This window comes from Lacerta agilis, chromosome 11, assembly GCF_009819535.1.
Source record: "Lacerta agilis isolate rLacAgi1 chromosome 11, rLacAgi1.pri, whole genome shotgun sequence".
Classification (NCBI taxonomy): domain Eukaryota; kingdom Metazoa; phylum Chordata; class Lepidosauria; order Squamata; family Lacertidae; genus Lacerta; species Lacerta agilis.
The window spans coordinates 25363932-25381756 of NC_046322.1; the positions used below are offsets into that span (position 1 = coordinate 25363932).

At 38.3% G+C, this 17825-nt stretch overlaps 1 protein-coding gene across 1 annotated transcript in view; it reads left to right on the forward strand.

Moving 5' to 3' along the window:
* The window catches only part of ERBIN (erbb2 interacting protein), an 88749-nt gene that overhangs the window by 37551 nt on the left and 33373 nt on the right, over positions 1 to 17825 (forward strand). The window contains 8 exon segments of the mRNA XM_033164101.1: positions 595 to 712; positions 9850 to 9928; positions 10055 to 10144; positions 11803 to 11859; positions 15677 to 15740; positions 16493 to 16505; positions 16508 to 16566; positions 17397 to 17539. Coding sequence (XP_033019992.1) covers positions 595 to 712; positions 9850 to 9928; positions 10055 to 10144; positions 11803 to 11859; positions 15677 to 15740; positions 16493 to 16505; positions 16508 to 16566; positions 17397 to 17539 — 623 coding nt within the window.

Here is a 17825-nt window from a genome sequence, read left to right on the forward strand (position 1 = left end):
TTTGAATTGCACGAAGTTTTCAAGGGATTCTAGGATCTACAACAGCTAGTCAAGGTTTACAAGACTCCACTGCTTTTTTGCCTTTCATGCCTTCTAGCTATGTTTCCCTAAATACATTTACCTGTATTTCTCCTGGAGTGGGATCAGTTTTGAATATTAACTATGAAGAGCTGTGCGGCTTTTTTGGTTTTTTTTTTTTTTTTTTGTAAACTGTAGTATGTTTTACACATGTGTTCACCAGAAAGGAGTTTTGTGCTGTGTTATTAATTTGTTTACAATTTACTTTTTGCTTTAAAATACAGATTATCAGTATAGATAGATTAATACTTAATAAATAATAATTATGAAGTAAGTTTTTTTGCCAACAATTTTATAAGAATATTTGTAATGTCCTTTAAAACTCTTAATGTACAAGATTAGCTTTGGTTATTTGTTTGTGATTAATAGCTTCAAAATCATGAAATGTAAAATAATATTTCTTGCAGATTATCTTGAACACTTTATCATTTATTTGACTCAGTAGCTGGGCTTTAAGAAGTTTAAACCTAGCATATTACAATAATATGCTCTCTCTTTTGGTCTTTGTCTCAATAGCAACTTTTTAACTGTCAGTCTCTGCACAAGTTGAGTTTGCCGGACAATGATCTAACAACATTGCCTGCATCCATAGCAAATCTCATTAACCTCAGGGAACTGGATGTCAGCAAGAATGGTGAGTTTTTTTGTTGCTACAATCACAAGCACTGAAGAGCAAGGCTGTATCAGTGTATAAATTTCAGTTTTCTGATTGACCTGTAATAGTTGAGTTTCTGTAAAAAAATAAATAAATTGGTTGTCTCCAACATAGTTCTAAGTGAACATGATTCTCTCATTCTCCTCCCCTCACTCCACTCCAGTCTGTTCTAAGCGTTCCCACAAAGCTCTGGGGTAGATGTGGCAAGGGTTCAGGACCTGCACAGTGAGAAGAGAGCAGAGAAAGATCTGCTGCACAAGCAAAAACCCTTGTGCTGATGGGACACAGGAGTTGAATTCCTTCCCATTCCTCTTAATTAACAATCTCGTGGTATTGTTATGTAGGGTTTTCCCTTTCTGTTGTCTGTATTCTCAGCCTTAAATACCATGCTATATACAGAGGCACAGTTGTGCACCTAAACTAAGTACCACTTTTGCTTCCTGTCAGTGCAGGGCAAAATCAAAATGCTCAAAGTTGACCTGGTTTTTTGCTGGATGCTTGCAACTCCTATGTAACCTTTTCTTCACATCTCCTTAGGCTATTGATTTGAACTAAGAGCATTAAAACTTACTTTCTAGCTTGTAAAACATTGATTTCTGTCACTTGTTCATTCCCTAAAACTTACCCCCCATAAATCTCCCCCTATAGGCTCCAGCAATCAACACATTTTAAAATTTGCAATATTCCTAGAATGCGCACACTTAGGCTTGGCCTCTGACAAGTCTGAAGTGAAAGGAATTTCATAGCTGTGAGGCAACTGTTGAAATGTGCCTTGGTCTCTCAGCTTGGAATATATGTAGAATTATCGAGAGACCATACTTGGCAAATCAGAAGGATCACACTGGGACGTACAATATAAGACCCCAATGCAGTCATTTTTAGACCAAGTTACCACTGCTGAAAATCAAAGGAAAGGCTTGAAAATGTGTGCTTAAATGTTTAAATGCTAAAACTAGAGAGAGTGTTCAGGCAACACTCTATTTTCTGTTAGTGAAATAATTCAATAGAAGTGGTATTTTTTTCAGCAAACATACTGGTCTCTCTGATCTGTTAATCAGCCTGTCCAGATTCGGTTGCTTCAGATGTTTTATAGCTTTGGTCATTGACAGTAACATTAGCATGTATACCTGTCCAATTAATGTAATACAGTCTGGGTTTGTTTGCTTCTGGTTTGTAGAAGTTCAGATTCTCCTTGATTTATCAGCAATTCGTTCTGAACCTTCTATACGCCTAGGGAAGTATTACATTATTGTGTACTATTTCAAATGTTAATAGAATAGTATTGGTGAGACAAGTGTCCCCTCCTCCTCCTCCTCCTCCTCCCCCTCCCCCCTCCCCCTCCAGATATATCCCTAAACTGCATTGGACTATAATAGGCAAATAGGAGGAAACTATAGTGGAGAATGCAATTTTGCATTTGATTGCTCTCTGTCAGACACCCAAGCTGAGTGATGGCTCAGGGCAGTCTGGCAGAGAACTCATTTCCACTCTTCCAAGCTGCATATTGGCTTAGGGAAAACTGGCATAGAACTCAGTTGCTCCTTATGAGCTTTTGCCATATGCCTGAGGCTGGTGGAGAAAAATAGTTAAAAGCCAAATCCAGAAACAAAAATACATTTAAAAAAAAAACATTGCTACGCTTGTGTAATGCATATTGACAGTATTATGAGTGCTATTTGTAACTGGTGTATTTGAGGTGAACTAGTGCAAGCTTTTGATTAACTTGGCCAGTGTTGCAAATATTAAACAGTTTTGGTAATTCAATAGCAATGTGACATATTTTAGCTGTTCAGAGTTAATTAGCCGAGAAGAGTCTCAGGATTGAGCACGGTTTCCTCCCCCTCACCTCATTTTGGTAGAGCAGAAAACCAAAATAGTTAATTATTTATTTTTATTTAGAATATTATAGACCATTGTTTTAACACTCGATTGGGAGCCGCCCAGAGTGGCTGGGGAAACTCAGCCAGATGGGCGGGGTACAAATAAATTATTATTATTATTATTATTATTATTATTATTATTATTATTATTATTATACAAATAAATTATTATTATTATATTACCATTTTACATCATAGATGGTCACAAAATAGTTTACATAGCAATCAAATAATTAAACAAATAATAAGGGGTTTAAAACAAAAACCACAGGTAAAATAATAGATTCCATAGATGCAATACAACTTAAAATGCCTGCTGAAATAGAATTGTTTTCTGAAGTATGGTTTACACTTGCCTAAAAAGTATGAGCGAACAATGATTTGTAAACTTGGTTTTCACGCAACAGCAAATCATATTTTTGACCGTTGAAACGAACCAGGTGAAACTGCATTTTGCTGTGAAATTAGGACTCGTATTCAGGATCTCAGAGGATGGGTGGGGAAAGTGAGTTTACAAACTTTATGCTTATTGCGTGTTGATGTCCCCAACCACCCACCAGAAAATAACTCACACCAGAAACATTAATTTTGGTTTGGGTTTTGGGGATAATTTTTGGCCATAACTTTATTAAAATACAAGATATGCGAGTGGTTGCGTAGGCATTGGTTTAGACTATCTGACCCACTGGGGACAGAACTGACGACAGTCAGTAAGGGAAAGCATTTTGGGGAGAGAATAGGAGCTGGGGGATCAGACACAACGATTCTCCCCAAATGCTCCCAGGGGCTCTTGCGTGGCCCTGGCCCCGACTGGGGGATACGGACAAAAGCATTGCGAGCCCCTGGATTCCTTTAACGGAATTCCCACGCAGCAGCAGCAGCATTGGAGGGGCAGACACAGCCAATCATAACCCCTCCAGCAACGAACACGAAAACCAATGCCTAACCGCCAACCTTACAAGTTGTGACTAGTTGCTACGCAGTAGGCGAAAACCAGAGGGCACAAGCCAATCAGCCAACTGGAAAAATTCCTACCAGGCCCCTGCACCAACGGCAGACGACCCCATGACAGGCATAGCAAGGTCAAAGCCGAGGCCTAAACGAGGGAGGGGAGGGCGGGCGATCTGTTGCAAAGAGAAAGAATACGGGGTGTGCCAAGGATTTAAAACCTCTAACTGTCAAAGCACAAAACTTGCAACATTAATTTCTCCCCAACAACAAGAGATGCCCCAATCAAAACAGCGACTACCACTGAACCAACCCCACACTGGAAGGGTGGATTGCTGGCCCCCACCGCAACCTGTGCTCTCTATGAAGGAGAACACGCATTCTTGCAACACCAAGCCATAGTTTGGTATTGCTTGTGAAGTGCTGCAGTGTGTGTGTGGAGAGAGTAAGTAAATCATTATAAATAATTGGAATCTGGCTTACTTTTCTGCTACCAGTCAATAGGAAGTAGCTATTGAATTAGCTGCTACTTAGTTTGCAGTCTCTACAGTCACCTTTTTGTCCAGCTGGTATGGTGACAATTCACTTATATTCCTTTTCCTGTAGTTAAAACCAAACATGTAAACAACTGTCAGTCCCTTTCACAGTATAAGCTGCTATGAGTGCAGGGTGTTTCTTTTTCTGCTTTTAAATGTATCTCTTATCAAGATTTTGCCTCCCTGCTGTCACAAATATAAATATTTTGCATAAACTTAAGCTAGGAGAGACAATCTTTTAAGCTCTGTTCCCTTAATGTTTTCTCGGAGAAGGCAATGCTTGTATTGGAATCTGGCCACATGCCTACTATTTTCTTAATTAAGTTTCATAAGTTTGTAAGACAGACTATTCTGTTAACTTTGTGCAGCTGAGAACCTCAGGGTAATCTCTTATTGTGTAAATTACCTTGAAGAAAGTTCATTCTTGCCATTTATAAATGGGTTGCCAACCTGGCTTAAGAGGTGCTGGCAAGCTGCTTTTTGCATGGCTTCTAGGCATTTCATGAAGGAGACAGTTCATTGCCCCCTCACTTCTATCTATTTGCTTCGGATGAGAGAGATAATTAGAAAAAGAAAATCTACTGTCCCTTTACAGCTCAGCACACAACTTCAGTTCTCAGGAACATTAAAACTATTCGGGGCTTGGAATGAGAGTGGATGAGACATAATTTCTTGTGTGTGAATGCTGCATTACTGGAACATTGGCCTGAAGCTGTACATGGCATGTCTGAGCAGCAGCTGTTTAAGCCGGGTGACTACAAGCAGAAGGTATCTTTAAGAAAAGATGACCTATGGAAAAGATGGTTAAGTCATGGCATTGCTAATAGCACACACATTGAAAGCTGTAGACTAATAAAGGAAAAGCAAATGGTCACATTATCAGTTTTGAGGATATAGGAATTGGATTTCACCCATGTAAATGTATTTGTATATATTAAGCTTATAAATTTTCACATGTCACAGTGAGGGGCCTTTTTGAAATGTAAGTTTAGCAAGCTGCTTGTGTTTCAAGCTCAGAGGTAGTTAAAACAGTCTCCCCTCCGCACCCCTCAGAAAGTGAATGGGAGAAATTATCCATGCAGATGGTATTAAGGTTGTATCAGACAACTATGTACCTGAGAGTGCCGCAGGGAAGATATGGCACAGATTTGAAACTAACTTTGGATGTCAGGTGTTTGTTTTTTTTGAAAAAGTACATACCTGGTTTAAATTGCTAAGAATGCTACTCTTTTGACTCACAATGTTTTTGCTCCCCTGCCCACTAATGATAAGGAGAGAACCTACTTCACTTTTATACACTCACCTGGACAGGAGGAATTATTTGCCGGAAGGGGTATAGGATAGCTGAGTGGGCACTTTCTTGTTTAGGTTGGTTCAGCTTATCCTCCTTGCTCTTCCTCTCAAAACTGCTTGCCATAGATATAAAACACTACTTCAGTAAGCACAGTAAGCACAGTTTAAAACATTAAATTTCAAATTTCAAAAAAACAACAACCAATAAGCTGACCAACACATTATTCAACCCAGTGCAGAAATCACACAAAAGAGCCCTCAATATTACAACCCCAGATCTTCAAGCCAGCAGATTAAATGAACATGTAAACATGAAGTGAATAGGATGCAGGAAGCACCTAATTTTCTTGATCTCTTCTTGGTTGCCATTGCAATTCCCATTATTCTACAAATGAATATATGTTCTAAATTTAAAGTGTTAAGTGTGCAGGTTTATAAAACCTATTGAGACTCATATGGATTCTCTTATCTTCCCTTTTATATTTGATATCGAGTGTTTCAGTTTAATGCCTGAAAACTTTAGGTATCTGGCAAACCTCATTCCAAAATATGCCCCATTACCAAATAAGTATAACCAATATTTATGCTGTTATCATCATCATTTTATTTGTATGCTGCATTTCCATAGTTAAAGGCATGCTCAAGGCAACTTAAAACATGAAAAGATTTACATCTTTACAAACATAGCAAAGTCAGTTATAAACAATAAATATAAAACATTAAAAGTACACAACCAAATTGAAACAATTTCCACATAAATCATAAATAAAATCTCCCTCTGTGGGTGATATAAACAGCAACAAAAAACCCACAACAACCCCCCTAAACAATACCCCACTCCAAGAGTCTGTTCAGCAGCCTCTGCTTTTGCAGCTGGAGTCAATAAGGACCCATCCTCCCAGGCCAGGTGGGAAAAGGCCAGCAAGGCAGGGAGCAGGTCTTCCAGCACTCACAGCCAAGATGATTCCTGTGTGTTCCTGTTTGTAATAGAAAGCTACCAGCTGAGATTTGGCATCATTTAATGTGTTTTAATACTGTTTTGAGACTTGAAATTTGCAGTGTGTAATGTCTGCAACTTTACACAATGTATTCTCTCCTTTATGGGGTTAGGGTTTTCAGACTGCCTTGGGAATTGGGTAGGAATTATTGTTATACTGCCTTCATTATTTTGGTATGTGCTATAATTTTTGCCATATCTAACTTTCCTAAATATATAAGAAACTTATTGAGTGTTATAGGAATGTACAGTTCCACACCCTACGACTTCTCCGTAGAGCATTGAATGAGAAAGACCAGGATTGTAGCTCTGGCCTTTTGCCACCTTTGAATTTTCACTTAGATAGCTTTACTAGGCAAATGAATGGAGAGAAACTGGAGACAGCTTGCAGCCATGTCATGTAGAAGACTTAGAGGAAATTGCAGAGATTATCTCACAGCTGTACAACCTTCACTTCTTCCCACCTCATATGTATCATGGGCATCAGTAACACATTTTCTCTGTAACATAGATAAAAGTTTGCTTAGTATAGTACAGTAGGTCATGGACATACAATTTGGAGTTAAGCTATAAAGTGGCCTTGGGATAGTACCATAGCAATCTACGGCAAGAGCATTTAGACCCAACCTCATGCTATCCTAAATGTTAAAAACGAGATTGAAGCAATAAAATATTCCATAAAAGTGCCTTTCAAAAGATTGCATGCCTAGTACACCACCTACAATTAATATCCAGCTTTGATAATATGAAGACTACTTTGTTTCTCTGTTCTCGGTCTTACAAGGACTCTGTGCTGGAGTCTGACAATCCAAGTAACTTGTAGAATTTGTGTTTCCAAAATGGGCTATTTGCCTTTTTGTCCCTGTAGCTATGGGGGCATCCAGCATTGAGTGAGGCAGTTCTTTTTACGCCTGCAAAAATCCCTCCTGCTATCCCACCTTATCCATTGCAGACTTTCAGGAATGCATCACACCTCTCTCTCTCTCTCTCTCTCTCTCTCTCTCTCTCTCTCTCACACACACACACACACACACACACACACACAGGTTTTTATGAACAGGCTGATAAAAAGTTATGGAGAACTCAAAAGCCTGCATATGACTCTTAGACATTTTGGTTGGTTCTGGTAAAAGTAGAACCATACTGTAGATTTTGGATTTGTAGCAAAAAATCAGCCATGATTAAGTTTATCATTATGTGTGCTGTCACACAACGTAAAGTTATTTACAACATGAACGTGTGCATGGAGGTTTTGGTAATTTGCAGTAGAGAATTGCTGGGAATGGGCAGACCGTTATCCATAGAACACAATGGAAAATTCCCATGCCACATTTCATGGCTTTGGCTTATTTCTCATGTTTTTAAGAGTGCTTTGTTTCTTTTAATTGTGCTGCAATATATACATTATGTACACATACATGCCTACAATATAGTCATTTAAATACAACACAGGTGGAGACAGCAGTGGAAACCTTTAAATAATAGAGGTTCACCTATACAGTACTTCATGGGGCAAAAGTTCCATCTGGTACAGTTCTACCACCTTCTGGCTGCTTTTAGACAAAAATACTTGAAGAAATCCAATTGCAGATCTCCCATGTCAAGTCTGCTTTGGCTCATTAAACCGTATGGGGCAGGAAAACGTTTCTGATTACTTCCCTCCCTCTCCTGTGGCCATTCATAAATTAAATGTTGGACACGTATTAGATAGCTTGTCTGGCATCAGGAATGGCGGAGATGTAATTTAATAACAGGCACACCATAGATATGTGGAAGTAGTATGGAAACATCATAAATAATATGCTAAGAAGAACTTTAGATTCAGAACGTGCTATGGTTGTGCGTCAAAGATGTCCAAACATTGCAAGATGGCTGTATTCATTAATAGTCTTTTTTAAAAGCTTCATACTAAGCAATACATGAAAACTACAAATTTTTGTTGGTGCTTTATTAACTTGGGAATTTAAGAAATGTAATTTCTTGAACATATTTCCATTTTTAGTGTGCAGGTAGCTATCCATTATGTACTTTGTTTAAATGAATGTTTTGTGATGTGATGAAAAAACAATAGCTTCTCTCAAGCTGAGCACTGTGGCATTCAGATTTGTACTATTGTTGCCCTTTAGTCAGTTCTCATTAGATTTTTAAGGGCCAAAGTAGTATCTCTACTTCCTAAATAATTTTTCCTTGAATAACTGCTTCATTTCATTATCTCTGATTAACTTGCTAAATGTTTATTTTAAAACATCACAAGAAGGATTGGTTTCTGTATTAATTATCATTGTCTCCAATAATTCATAAGCAGACTAATAGTGCCTCAGAGATTATGTCTGACACTGTGTTCCTGCACTCATTAAACTCATTTTCCTTTCTGCTTTATGTATGTACGTATTCTACAAATGTATAAACTACTTCACAGCCTGAGGCCATAAAAGCAGTGTACAGCAAGATAACAAGATAAAATACAAACTCTTAAAAACAAAAAGCCATCCCTACTGATGTACAATTAATAATTCATAAACGAAATGTCAGACAACTGAATTCAATGTGTAATGCAACTGAAACTGGTATCTCTAGGGATCAGACATATCCCACTGAGGTCAACCTTAGGATAGTATAGCATCTAAGTAACAAGAAAATATGAATTCTACGACCTGCACAAGTTGTAGAAACCAATACAATTTGCATGATTTAACTTAGTTTTGATGTCATTTTTGGTATAATTTTGCTTCTGTTAGTAATAAGGAAGGGCAGGTTGCTCAAAAAAAGGTTGAAGCTTTGCTATTTGACCACCAGAAATTTTATTCAGTAGCAACTCTGGCTTCTGAGATTTTACCAGGCATTACTGCTCACTTTCAAGTCTAATTTACAATTGTCAGAAGGTTGATTTTTAAAAAAATGAAAACCAAGACCACTAAAACCACATTCTGTTACTTTTTTATAGTTCCAAGGAACAGCAGCATGCAGGCATCCCTAACTAAAGCTAGTGAAGACCTTGATTCAGATGCTCTTGAAAATTCACTGAAATACATGAGGTCCATACAAGCTGCTGCACTTTTCACAATACAGTGGTACCTCCAGTTGCGAATGGGATCCATTCCGGAGGTCCAGCCGCATCCCGAGGAATTTACAACCAGAGGACCACTTCTGCGCATGCGCACAGTGAGGTTTAGCACTTATGTGCATGCGTGCTTGGCGAAACCCAGCAAAATACTTCCGGGTTTGCCACGTTCGCATCCCAAAGTTTACGTATCCAGAGGGATACATAAGCGGAGGTATGACTATAGTAATTAGAGTGCATTACTCCAGAGTTTGAGCAGAAGCTCTGAAACTCTATTGGCTGTGAAACAGAAGTCATGTAGCCTGTGCAAAGTAGTAGCATGATCTCAGAAAATTAAGTTGCCATTATTTTAGTTACTGCAGGTTTTTTCTTACGTGCATTTGTGCTGTCTACTTTTACAGGCATACAGGAGTTTCCAGAAAATATTAAAAACTGTAAAGTTTTGGCAATTGTTGAGGCCAGCGTAAACCCCATTTCAAAGTAAGTTATTTTGTTGTTTAAATTGTAGCATGTCAGTTGAGCAGTGAGTAGTGAACACAAAGTGTGTTTTGAAATGAGGCATATGATATTGTGTTTGCTAATTTATATGTGTTTAAATTTGTCTAGGCTTCCAGATGGATTTTCACAGTTGTTAAATCTAACACAGCTATACCTGAATGATGCTTTTCTTGAGTTCTTACCAGCTAATTTTGGCAGGTAAGTTTGAAAATGGGTTTTTGAAAATCAGCACGTTTTTAATTGTGTAGAATGTAGTGTGTTGCATTGATCAGAAGAAGGCACGTTGTTGGTTAAGAAGCAAGATGTAAATTCCAAACCCTACCTTTCAAACAGAGTTATGTAGTAATATTTTCACAATGGATATGATGAGCTAGAATAAGTGGTTTAAAGTCCCACTGAAAGATGGAATTAGTCTTAGTAGAATGGAAATTGAAAGATTCATCAGCTCCCATGTTCTTTAACCATTGACCATACTGGCTTGCGCTGATGGGAATTGTAGTCAAGCAACAGCTGGAGGGGGCTCCATGGGGGCTATCCCCGATTAAAACATGATGTAGCTCTGCTGTCATTTTTGTTTTAATAAAAATGTAGGGTGAGGGACTCTAGTCAAGAGGTTTGAAAAAAAGAAAATAGCAAGGTTGCACTCTCCAAGACCACTTCTGTGCAAGCTGCACAACATTCATGAAACACTGACTGCAAAATGGCATCAGAGTGGTATTGGGATGAACTCTCTTAGCCACCTGTTCTGGCTGCTGGGAACTGGGAATCCTCGCAGCTTTCAATTCTCCTTTCAAAAGGATAGAATAGGCTATCTAGTTACAGCATTTCAATCACATCATTATGCTAGCTTTCATGGAGTTAATGTAGATCAGGCTTCCCCAACCTCGGCCCTCCAGATGTTTTGAGACTACAATTCCCATCATCCCTGAGCACTGGTCCTGCAAGCTAGGGATCGTGGGAGTTTTAGGCCAAAAACATCTGGAGGGCCGAGGTTGGGGAAGCCTGATGTAGATGGCTAAGTCAGGAGGAACATCTACATCGTTTTCTAATACGTGCAAGACTAGTACACAATAAAACAATGCATTTTACAAGGTAAAAACAACAGTACAATGATAAAAATGGCTAGCATATAGAGTTGAATTGCCATCTAAACATTGTTGCGAAATAGACAAATACATTGATTTGCTGTATGGACATTATATACAAAACCAAGCCCTATTTGACACCAATTATGACTCAGCTGCAGCATCGGGTTCAGTCTAGGACATCACATTTATAGAAGGAGAGCCATAAATTTTAGAAAACTGACAACACCCAAAAAATAAATAAATCCAGAGATTGATAAGAGACATGTAACTTGAACAAAGTTTAAGAGAAAATTAAGATCAAAATTCACTTGTAGGACAGAAAAGAATAATGTTTGGAAGTTTTACCAGAAGATAATAAGGAATGGTTGCAGATTTATATTGTTGCTTAGTGAAAAAAATTTGCTTACAGTATAATTAAACAATACCAAAAATTGCTTGGGATAATTGCAATCTCCTTCTTGTCTCTGCTAGAGACAGTTGTCTAAAGTATTCCAGAACAAGTAGTATAGCCTGTATAGCCTTGATATTACTTGCATTTGAATGATGTCTTCCTCTGCCCACGTTAGATCTAAGAATCACAATCCTCTGAAGCAAGCAAAATATCTAGATATTAGATGTGTGCAGCCTGTATTTGAACCCAGTTTTTATTTGCAAATTAAATTTGTCCAATATCTGAATTATTGTACTGGCTGTATAAGCAAGCTTTATTTTATTTCAGATATGCATACTTTGACTTTTAAATGGTAATCTTGAGTGTTTATTTTACAGATTAACTAAACTCCAGATTTTGGAGCTCAGAGAAAACCAGTTAAAAATGTTGCCAAAGTAAGTATATAGTGATATTTATGTTTATTTTGGTGTGAATAATATATTTGAAGATGTATTGAGATTATAATAATTGGCAAGCAACGTTGTGTCTGCTTTTATAGGAACTATTACATTATGTTTGTTGTTCTTCACCTTTCAAGGATTCCAAACATTCTCCTGCTCCGCCTCCCCCATGATCCCTATCCTGGGTGAAAAACCTGACCTGATGGCTACATTATTTACTGTACAGGGATGCAGGGGATGCCGGGGTTTAAACCACTGAGCCTCTTGGGCTTGCCGATCAGAAGGTCAGCGGTTGAAATCCCCATAACGGGGTGAGCTCCCATTGCTCTGTCCTAGCTTCTGCCAACCTAGCAGTTCGAAAGCACACCAGTGCAAGTAGATAAACAGGTACCACTGCGGTGGGAAGGAAAACAGCATTTCTGTGTGCTCTGCCACTCGTCATGGTCCTCCATATGCCAGTAGCAGTTTAAGTCATGATAGCCACTTGACCTGGAAAGCTGTCTGTGGACAAATGCCGGCTCCCTCGGCCCGAAAAGCAAGATGAGCGCCACACCCCATAGTCACCTTTGACTGGACTTAACCGTCCAGGGGTCCTTTAGCTTTACTTTACCTACCTGTTACTTACCAACTCCAGTCCAAATAATTATCTGTAAGATGGCAATTGCATATAAACAACTTCTGTTTGTACATCCTGTGGGTTGCTACATATGTTACAATTTCCTGTGGGGAGATCAATAGAGTGTGTACAGCTGTAATTTTTTACGTTCATTGTGAATGGTTTTTACTGCCAGTAAGGCAGTTCCTGGGCTGAATTGCCTGAGGACCTCTATGTAGGAAAATGTAATACAGTGGTACCTCGGGTTACAGATGCTTCAGGTTACAGACGCTTCAGGTTACAGACTCCACTAACCCAGAAATAGTACCTCGGGTTAAGAACTTTGCTTCAGGTTGAGAATAGAAATTGTGCAGTGGCAGTGGGAGGCCCTATTAGCTAAAGGGGTACCTCAGGTTAAGAACAGTTTCAGGTTAAGAACGGACCTCCAGAACGAATTAGGTTCTTAACCTGAGGTACCACTGTACTTGAGGAAGCCATTAATCAGTTAGATTTTGGATCTAAAATCATGCCATGTGTGTGCATATCTACATCACATGAAATTGAATGACGAATTTAGAGTTGAAAGAAAACAGCTGTTTTTGAAGTGAAACAGTATGATTCTAAAATATTTACGCAGGTTATTTTTTCCCTGTAATAATAATGATACAGCAACTTAAATGCATTTTTGTTTTGCTTTCATAATGGTATGGCGCTTTCGCTCTCTCTTTTTTAATTCTTCTTGTCACAGGTTTCCTCCTAAGGAAGACAATGAGCACTGCTGTGCTTAACCAAACCACCTAAGAAAATTGACAATTCCCTTGATCCCTTCTCAGTAGCTATTTTTGCTGACGATTGCCAAAGGGCACAGTAGGAGGTGGCCAGCCAAGATGCCCTGCTGGCATTCCTTTCTCCCTTATTTATGCCTTAACAATAGTGTTGGGCACTGACTGGGGAGAGAAGCCTTTGTGCTGAGAGATGGTGCCTCTTTTCCCCATTTTGGGAGCTGCCTCTTCTTTTGGGGTTGACAACAAAGAGGGAAGCAGCTGGAAAGTAGTGCTGGTCCCAAATAGGAAATTGTGTGCCCATCCTTAGCTGATATATATGATGAACTTTATCAAAGGATATGTAGTACATAAGGAAGGGTTCTGTGAAATGGGCTATGAAAACAAAAGAAGGGAGATTCTAGCGCCAGACAAATGAACCAGTAGATGAAATACGAGTCTTAATGCTCACACTTCAGCGGAGAGCTGGCTAGAAAGCATTGCTCCATTGAACTCTTATCCTCTTGACGCTCTCTTGTTCTATTAGTTTCACTTGGCTATATTTATGTGGCAATTGAAAAAACATAACCTAAGGATACCCTTTTAAAATAAAATGTAGTCTTTGTAAATGAAACGGCTAAAGAGGGAATGCACACAAGAGAAATACGTTTTGAGGAACAAATGTAGTGACATTCGAAAAAGCAAACTAACGTTTAATTCCTTTGTTCTTTAATAAGTTAACATTTGTGTTTGGATAGTTTTTAAACATGGGGTTATAGCTTTCCTGCTTAGAATCATAGAAGTATAGAATTGGGAGGGAGCCGGAGGGTCATCTAGTCTAACCCCCTGCAGTGCAGGAATCTCATCTCACCTATAAACAACAGATGGCCATCCAACCTCTGCTTAAAAACTTCAAAGGAAGAAGACTCCACCACCTCCTGAAGGCAGGGGTGGATCTACTATGAAATTAATGAAGGTTAAATTTCAGGGCCCCTAATCCTGGGGTGGCCCCAGAAGCTAATCCACCTTGCTTTTTTTTTTTTAAATGGGTCTAGTTGACTCAATTTGAGTTGCACAGCTCTGAACTGATAAATTTTCTGCTGTATATATTTCTACAATCCCAGTGTTTGAGAGTCAGTAGCACAGATTGTTGCTGGTTGCAAAGGGGTCCCCATAACAGTTGAAGCTTCAGGGTCCCAAAAATATAGGTCTGCCACTGCTTGAGGGAAACCATTTGTGATAAGTTTTGGTTAGTGCTTTTTTCTAGAAGAATTGCGGGGATTATTGAATGTATCCAGTCTAAATAAAATGAAAGAGATTGAATGCTGCCTATATTTAAGTTAGTTTGCACCTGAATTAGAAAGTGCATTTTTTTAAAATGTTGATACTTTATGACATTCCTTAGTTTCCTGATTGATCCAGCATTTACAGTGGAATCTAGCTGTTTCTTCTGCAAAGAGCAGTAAATTATGCTGTGAAATAATTGGTTTACTAGTTAATTAAAACAGTTGAAATGTAACTCGCATTTTTCTTTCAGTAGGGGACAAACTCTTGCTGATGACTTTTTTGTGGGATGCATGTGTGTGGCACAAGTAGTTCACTGTCACTTTCTAATAGCAATGTGCTTAATTTGTTAGAGCACGGGTGTGTGATCTATTCGATAGGCTCCTAGTATATTAGGATTTTTAGAAAGCATTTCACACTGTCCCATGGGCATAGTCCGGATTTTTGTGGGGGGGGGGAGACTTTGTTACGCAGGGGCAGGACTTTTGTTGGGGCAGAACCAATGTGATTGGTCAGTTAGTTAAGTATTTCTGTTATTTTACCTGATGGGGGGCACCCCCTGGCAATGCCCGTGGACTGTCCCTCACTGGATACTTGAAGTCGTAGAACAAGATGGTGACTTTTCTTAGTGCAAACTTACACATGTGAGCTCAAAAGTAAGCCTCATTGATTTTAGTGGCACTTACTCTCAGATGTGCATAGGACTGCAGCATTAATGGACTGAAAACTCTCAAAGTAAGAAGAAAGAGAGTAGGATCACGTTTTTCCTTCACAATGGAGATGGGTAAACAGTGGGATCTTTATTAATACAAAGCAGCTTTAAAGACAAGTGTGTGTACAATGGCACAACTTATCTTTGGCATTCATTGCCGCATAGTGATGATGTTGCATGATTTGATAGAATTGGGAAGAAATCATTGTTTTCTCAAAGAGCTAAGAAAGAAATGTGTTTTTAATTAAACGGGGTAACATTGAACTACAGTTTTTGCTTTGCTTTTAGCTGTAGGATTATATGACATTTTATAAAAGTCTGACCCTATCAAGTGCTTTTATAGAACTGCCTGACTATCTGATGTTGATTAAAAAGATGCATTAGTAAAAACACAAGAAGATTGGATGTAACTGGTATTTTTCTTAAACCTAATTCCTTATTAATCCTTTCTCTTTGCAGAACCATGAACAGACTGACTCAGCTGGAGAGACTGGACTTGGGAAGTAATGAATTCACAGAAGTGGTGAGTTCTAGCTAAGTAACACAGCTTTTCTAAAACCTCTTATCCTTAAATCTATTTTTAATCAATGTCAAATAGAAAAATCAGCTTAATGCTGTCTTACAGAGCAATTGTTGCCTGTATCTTAATTTTTAAGGAAACTATTTTTAAAGTTAACTGATTTGTGTAGCTTTTATTTCCGGTTAGTGTGGTATATCTGTGGTAGACAGAAGTATTTTCATATGTATTTAAGCTACAAGCAAGCATTATTCTCATTTGACTACATATTAGCTTCTAAGATTGTACATTATAATAAATGCTTATAATTTATGCAACTATGAAAACAATTTTTGTCTAGTTGATTCTACATGTGCCAATGCAGTGAAATTCATTCTGAAAGACTATATAGCTGTCTTTTCACTCAAATGCTATGACTATAACATCTGACAAAATACAGTATCTATTTAAAGCTTGTAGGAAAAACTAAGTAGGGCATCAGTATGTAATAGAATGCTATATAAAAGAAACAAATCAGTCTGGAGAAATACCAAAAGGCAGCATCCAATTTTGATCAAATCAATTTCCCCATCCTCCCCTCCCATCTGCAGCTGCCCCCTCCACTCCACATTCTCCCACAAATCAACTTCCAACCAACCAGATTCTGTTCCTAACATGATCCTTCCACTGGCATATGGACACAGATTCACTCAGTGCATTGCCAGTAATAAATGTAGCTATAATACAATCTATTTTTTTATCTTACTTGTTTTTAACAGCCTGAAGTACTTGAACATTAAGTGGGTTAAAAGAATTCTGGATGGATGGTAACAGACTAACTCTTATTCCAGGGGTATGTATATTTATTCATTTAAATGTCTGTGCTTGTGTGTACCTAAGCCTCATACATTCAAGGTGTGTTGCTTTTCCTGACCACCCTTGTTTGAAATTATACCAGAGGGACGGGAAGCATATTCATGTCAGCACGGCCTTGATCTGCTTTGATTTGACAACTTTAGCTAAACCAATCATCCACACCCCATATGCCTTGTATTTTACGTATTTAGTAATCATCATTCTTTATTCGACCAGCAGTCAGAAAAAATACATTTATCCATACAAATTAAAACACGTATTTAGTGTAACCTACGACAGTAGTGTGCTTAAATACATCCATTGAGTGTTATACCTTCACTCTTGATTACTTGGAATATTCTGAAGTATTTCTGGTCACTTTTTTATACTCAAGAATGTAAATGTTCATAAAACAGTTGGTAGAAATGTGAACCTGCTTCTTCAGTTGTTTAACATTCTGAAGCATGCAGGAGAATATTTTATGTGTTCCACCCAAAATATGTATGGTCGAATAAAAATTGTGAAACTGAATATGATATTGTGACGATCCTTTTTAGAGGCATTACCTTCACTTTGTATTAGAATAGGCTTGTCTGCATCAGTGGAACTTTACAGCAGCCTCTTAGAATGAAATATCTAAAGCTGGACGCTATACTTAAGATTTGGATTTTGTACAAGCAGCTATCAAAATGTGCACACTATCTGGTTACTAGAATGCTGATGTTACAGGCCTGATAGATCTTAGCAAATAGCTATTTTTATTATCTGTGGAATAGAATACATTTAACACAGAATCTTTTTACTTTGCCCATACTTTTATATTTTCAGTTTATGGGCAGTTTGAAGCACTTGACCTACTTGGATGTTTCCAAAAACAACATTGAAACTCTTGAAGAGGGTGTTTCAGGATGTGAAAGTTTACAAGACCTGCTGTTATCTAGTAATTCACTTCAGCAACTACCAGAGTCTATGGTTTGTATTGTCCAAAGTTAACTATTACTATATTTTCAGAAACCAAATAACATTTGTGACATGCTGTATGTAGGCCAAAAGTAAAAATGAAAACAGATTTTTCATCTTGCACAAATTGTGTTTGTATATCTAGGTCCACTCAAGTAAGGTTCCTCACTCAAATTCAGGTGATTCCTCCCTGCAGTCCTCTACAACACAGTCCAAACTATTCAGGAGCCTTCCACCACCCACCTCCTCTGGAGAGACTTTTTAGGGGCTGCAGAGAGCAGGGAAGTTAAAAGAAAG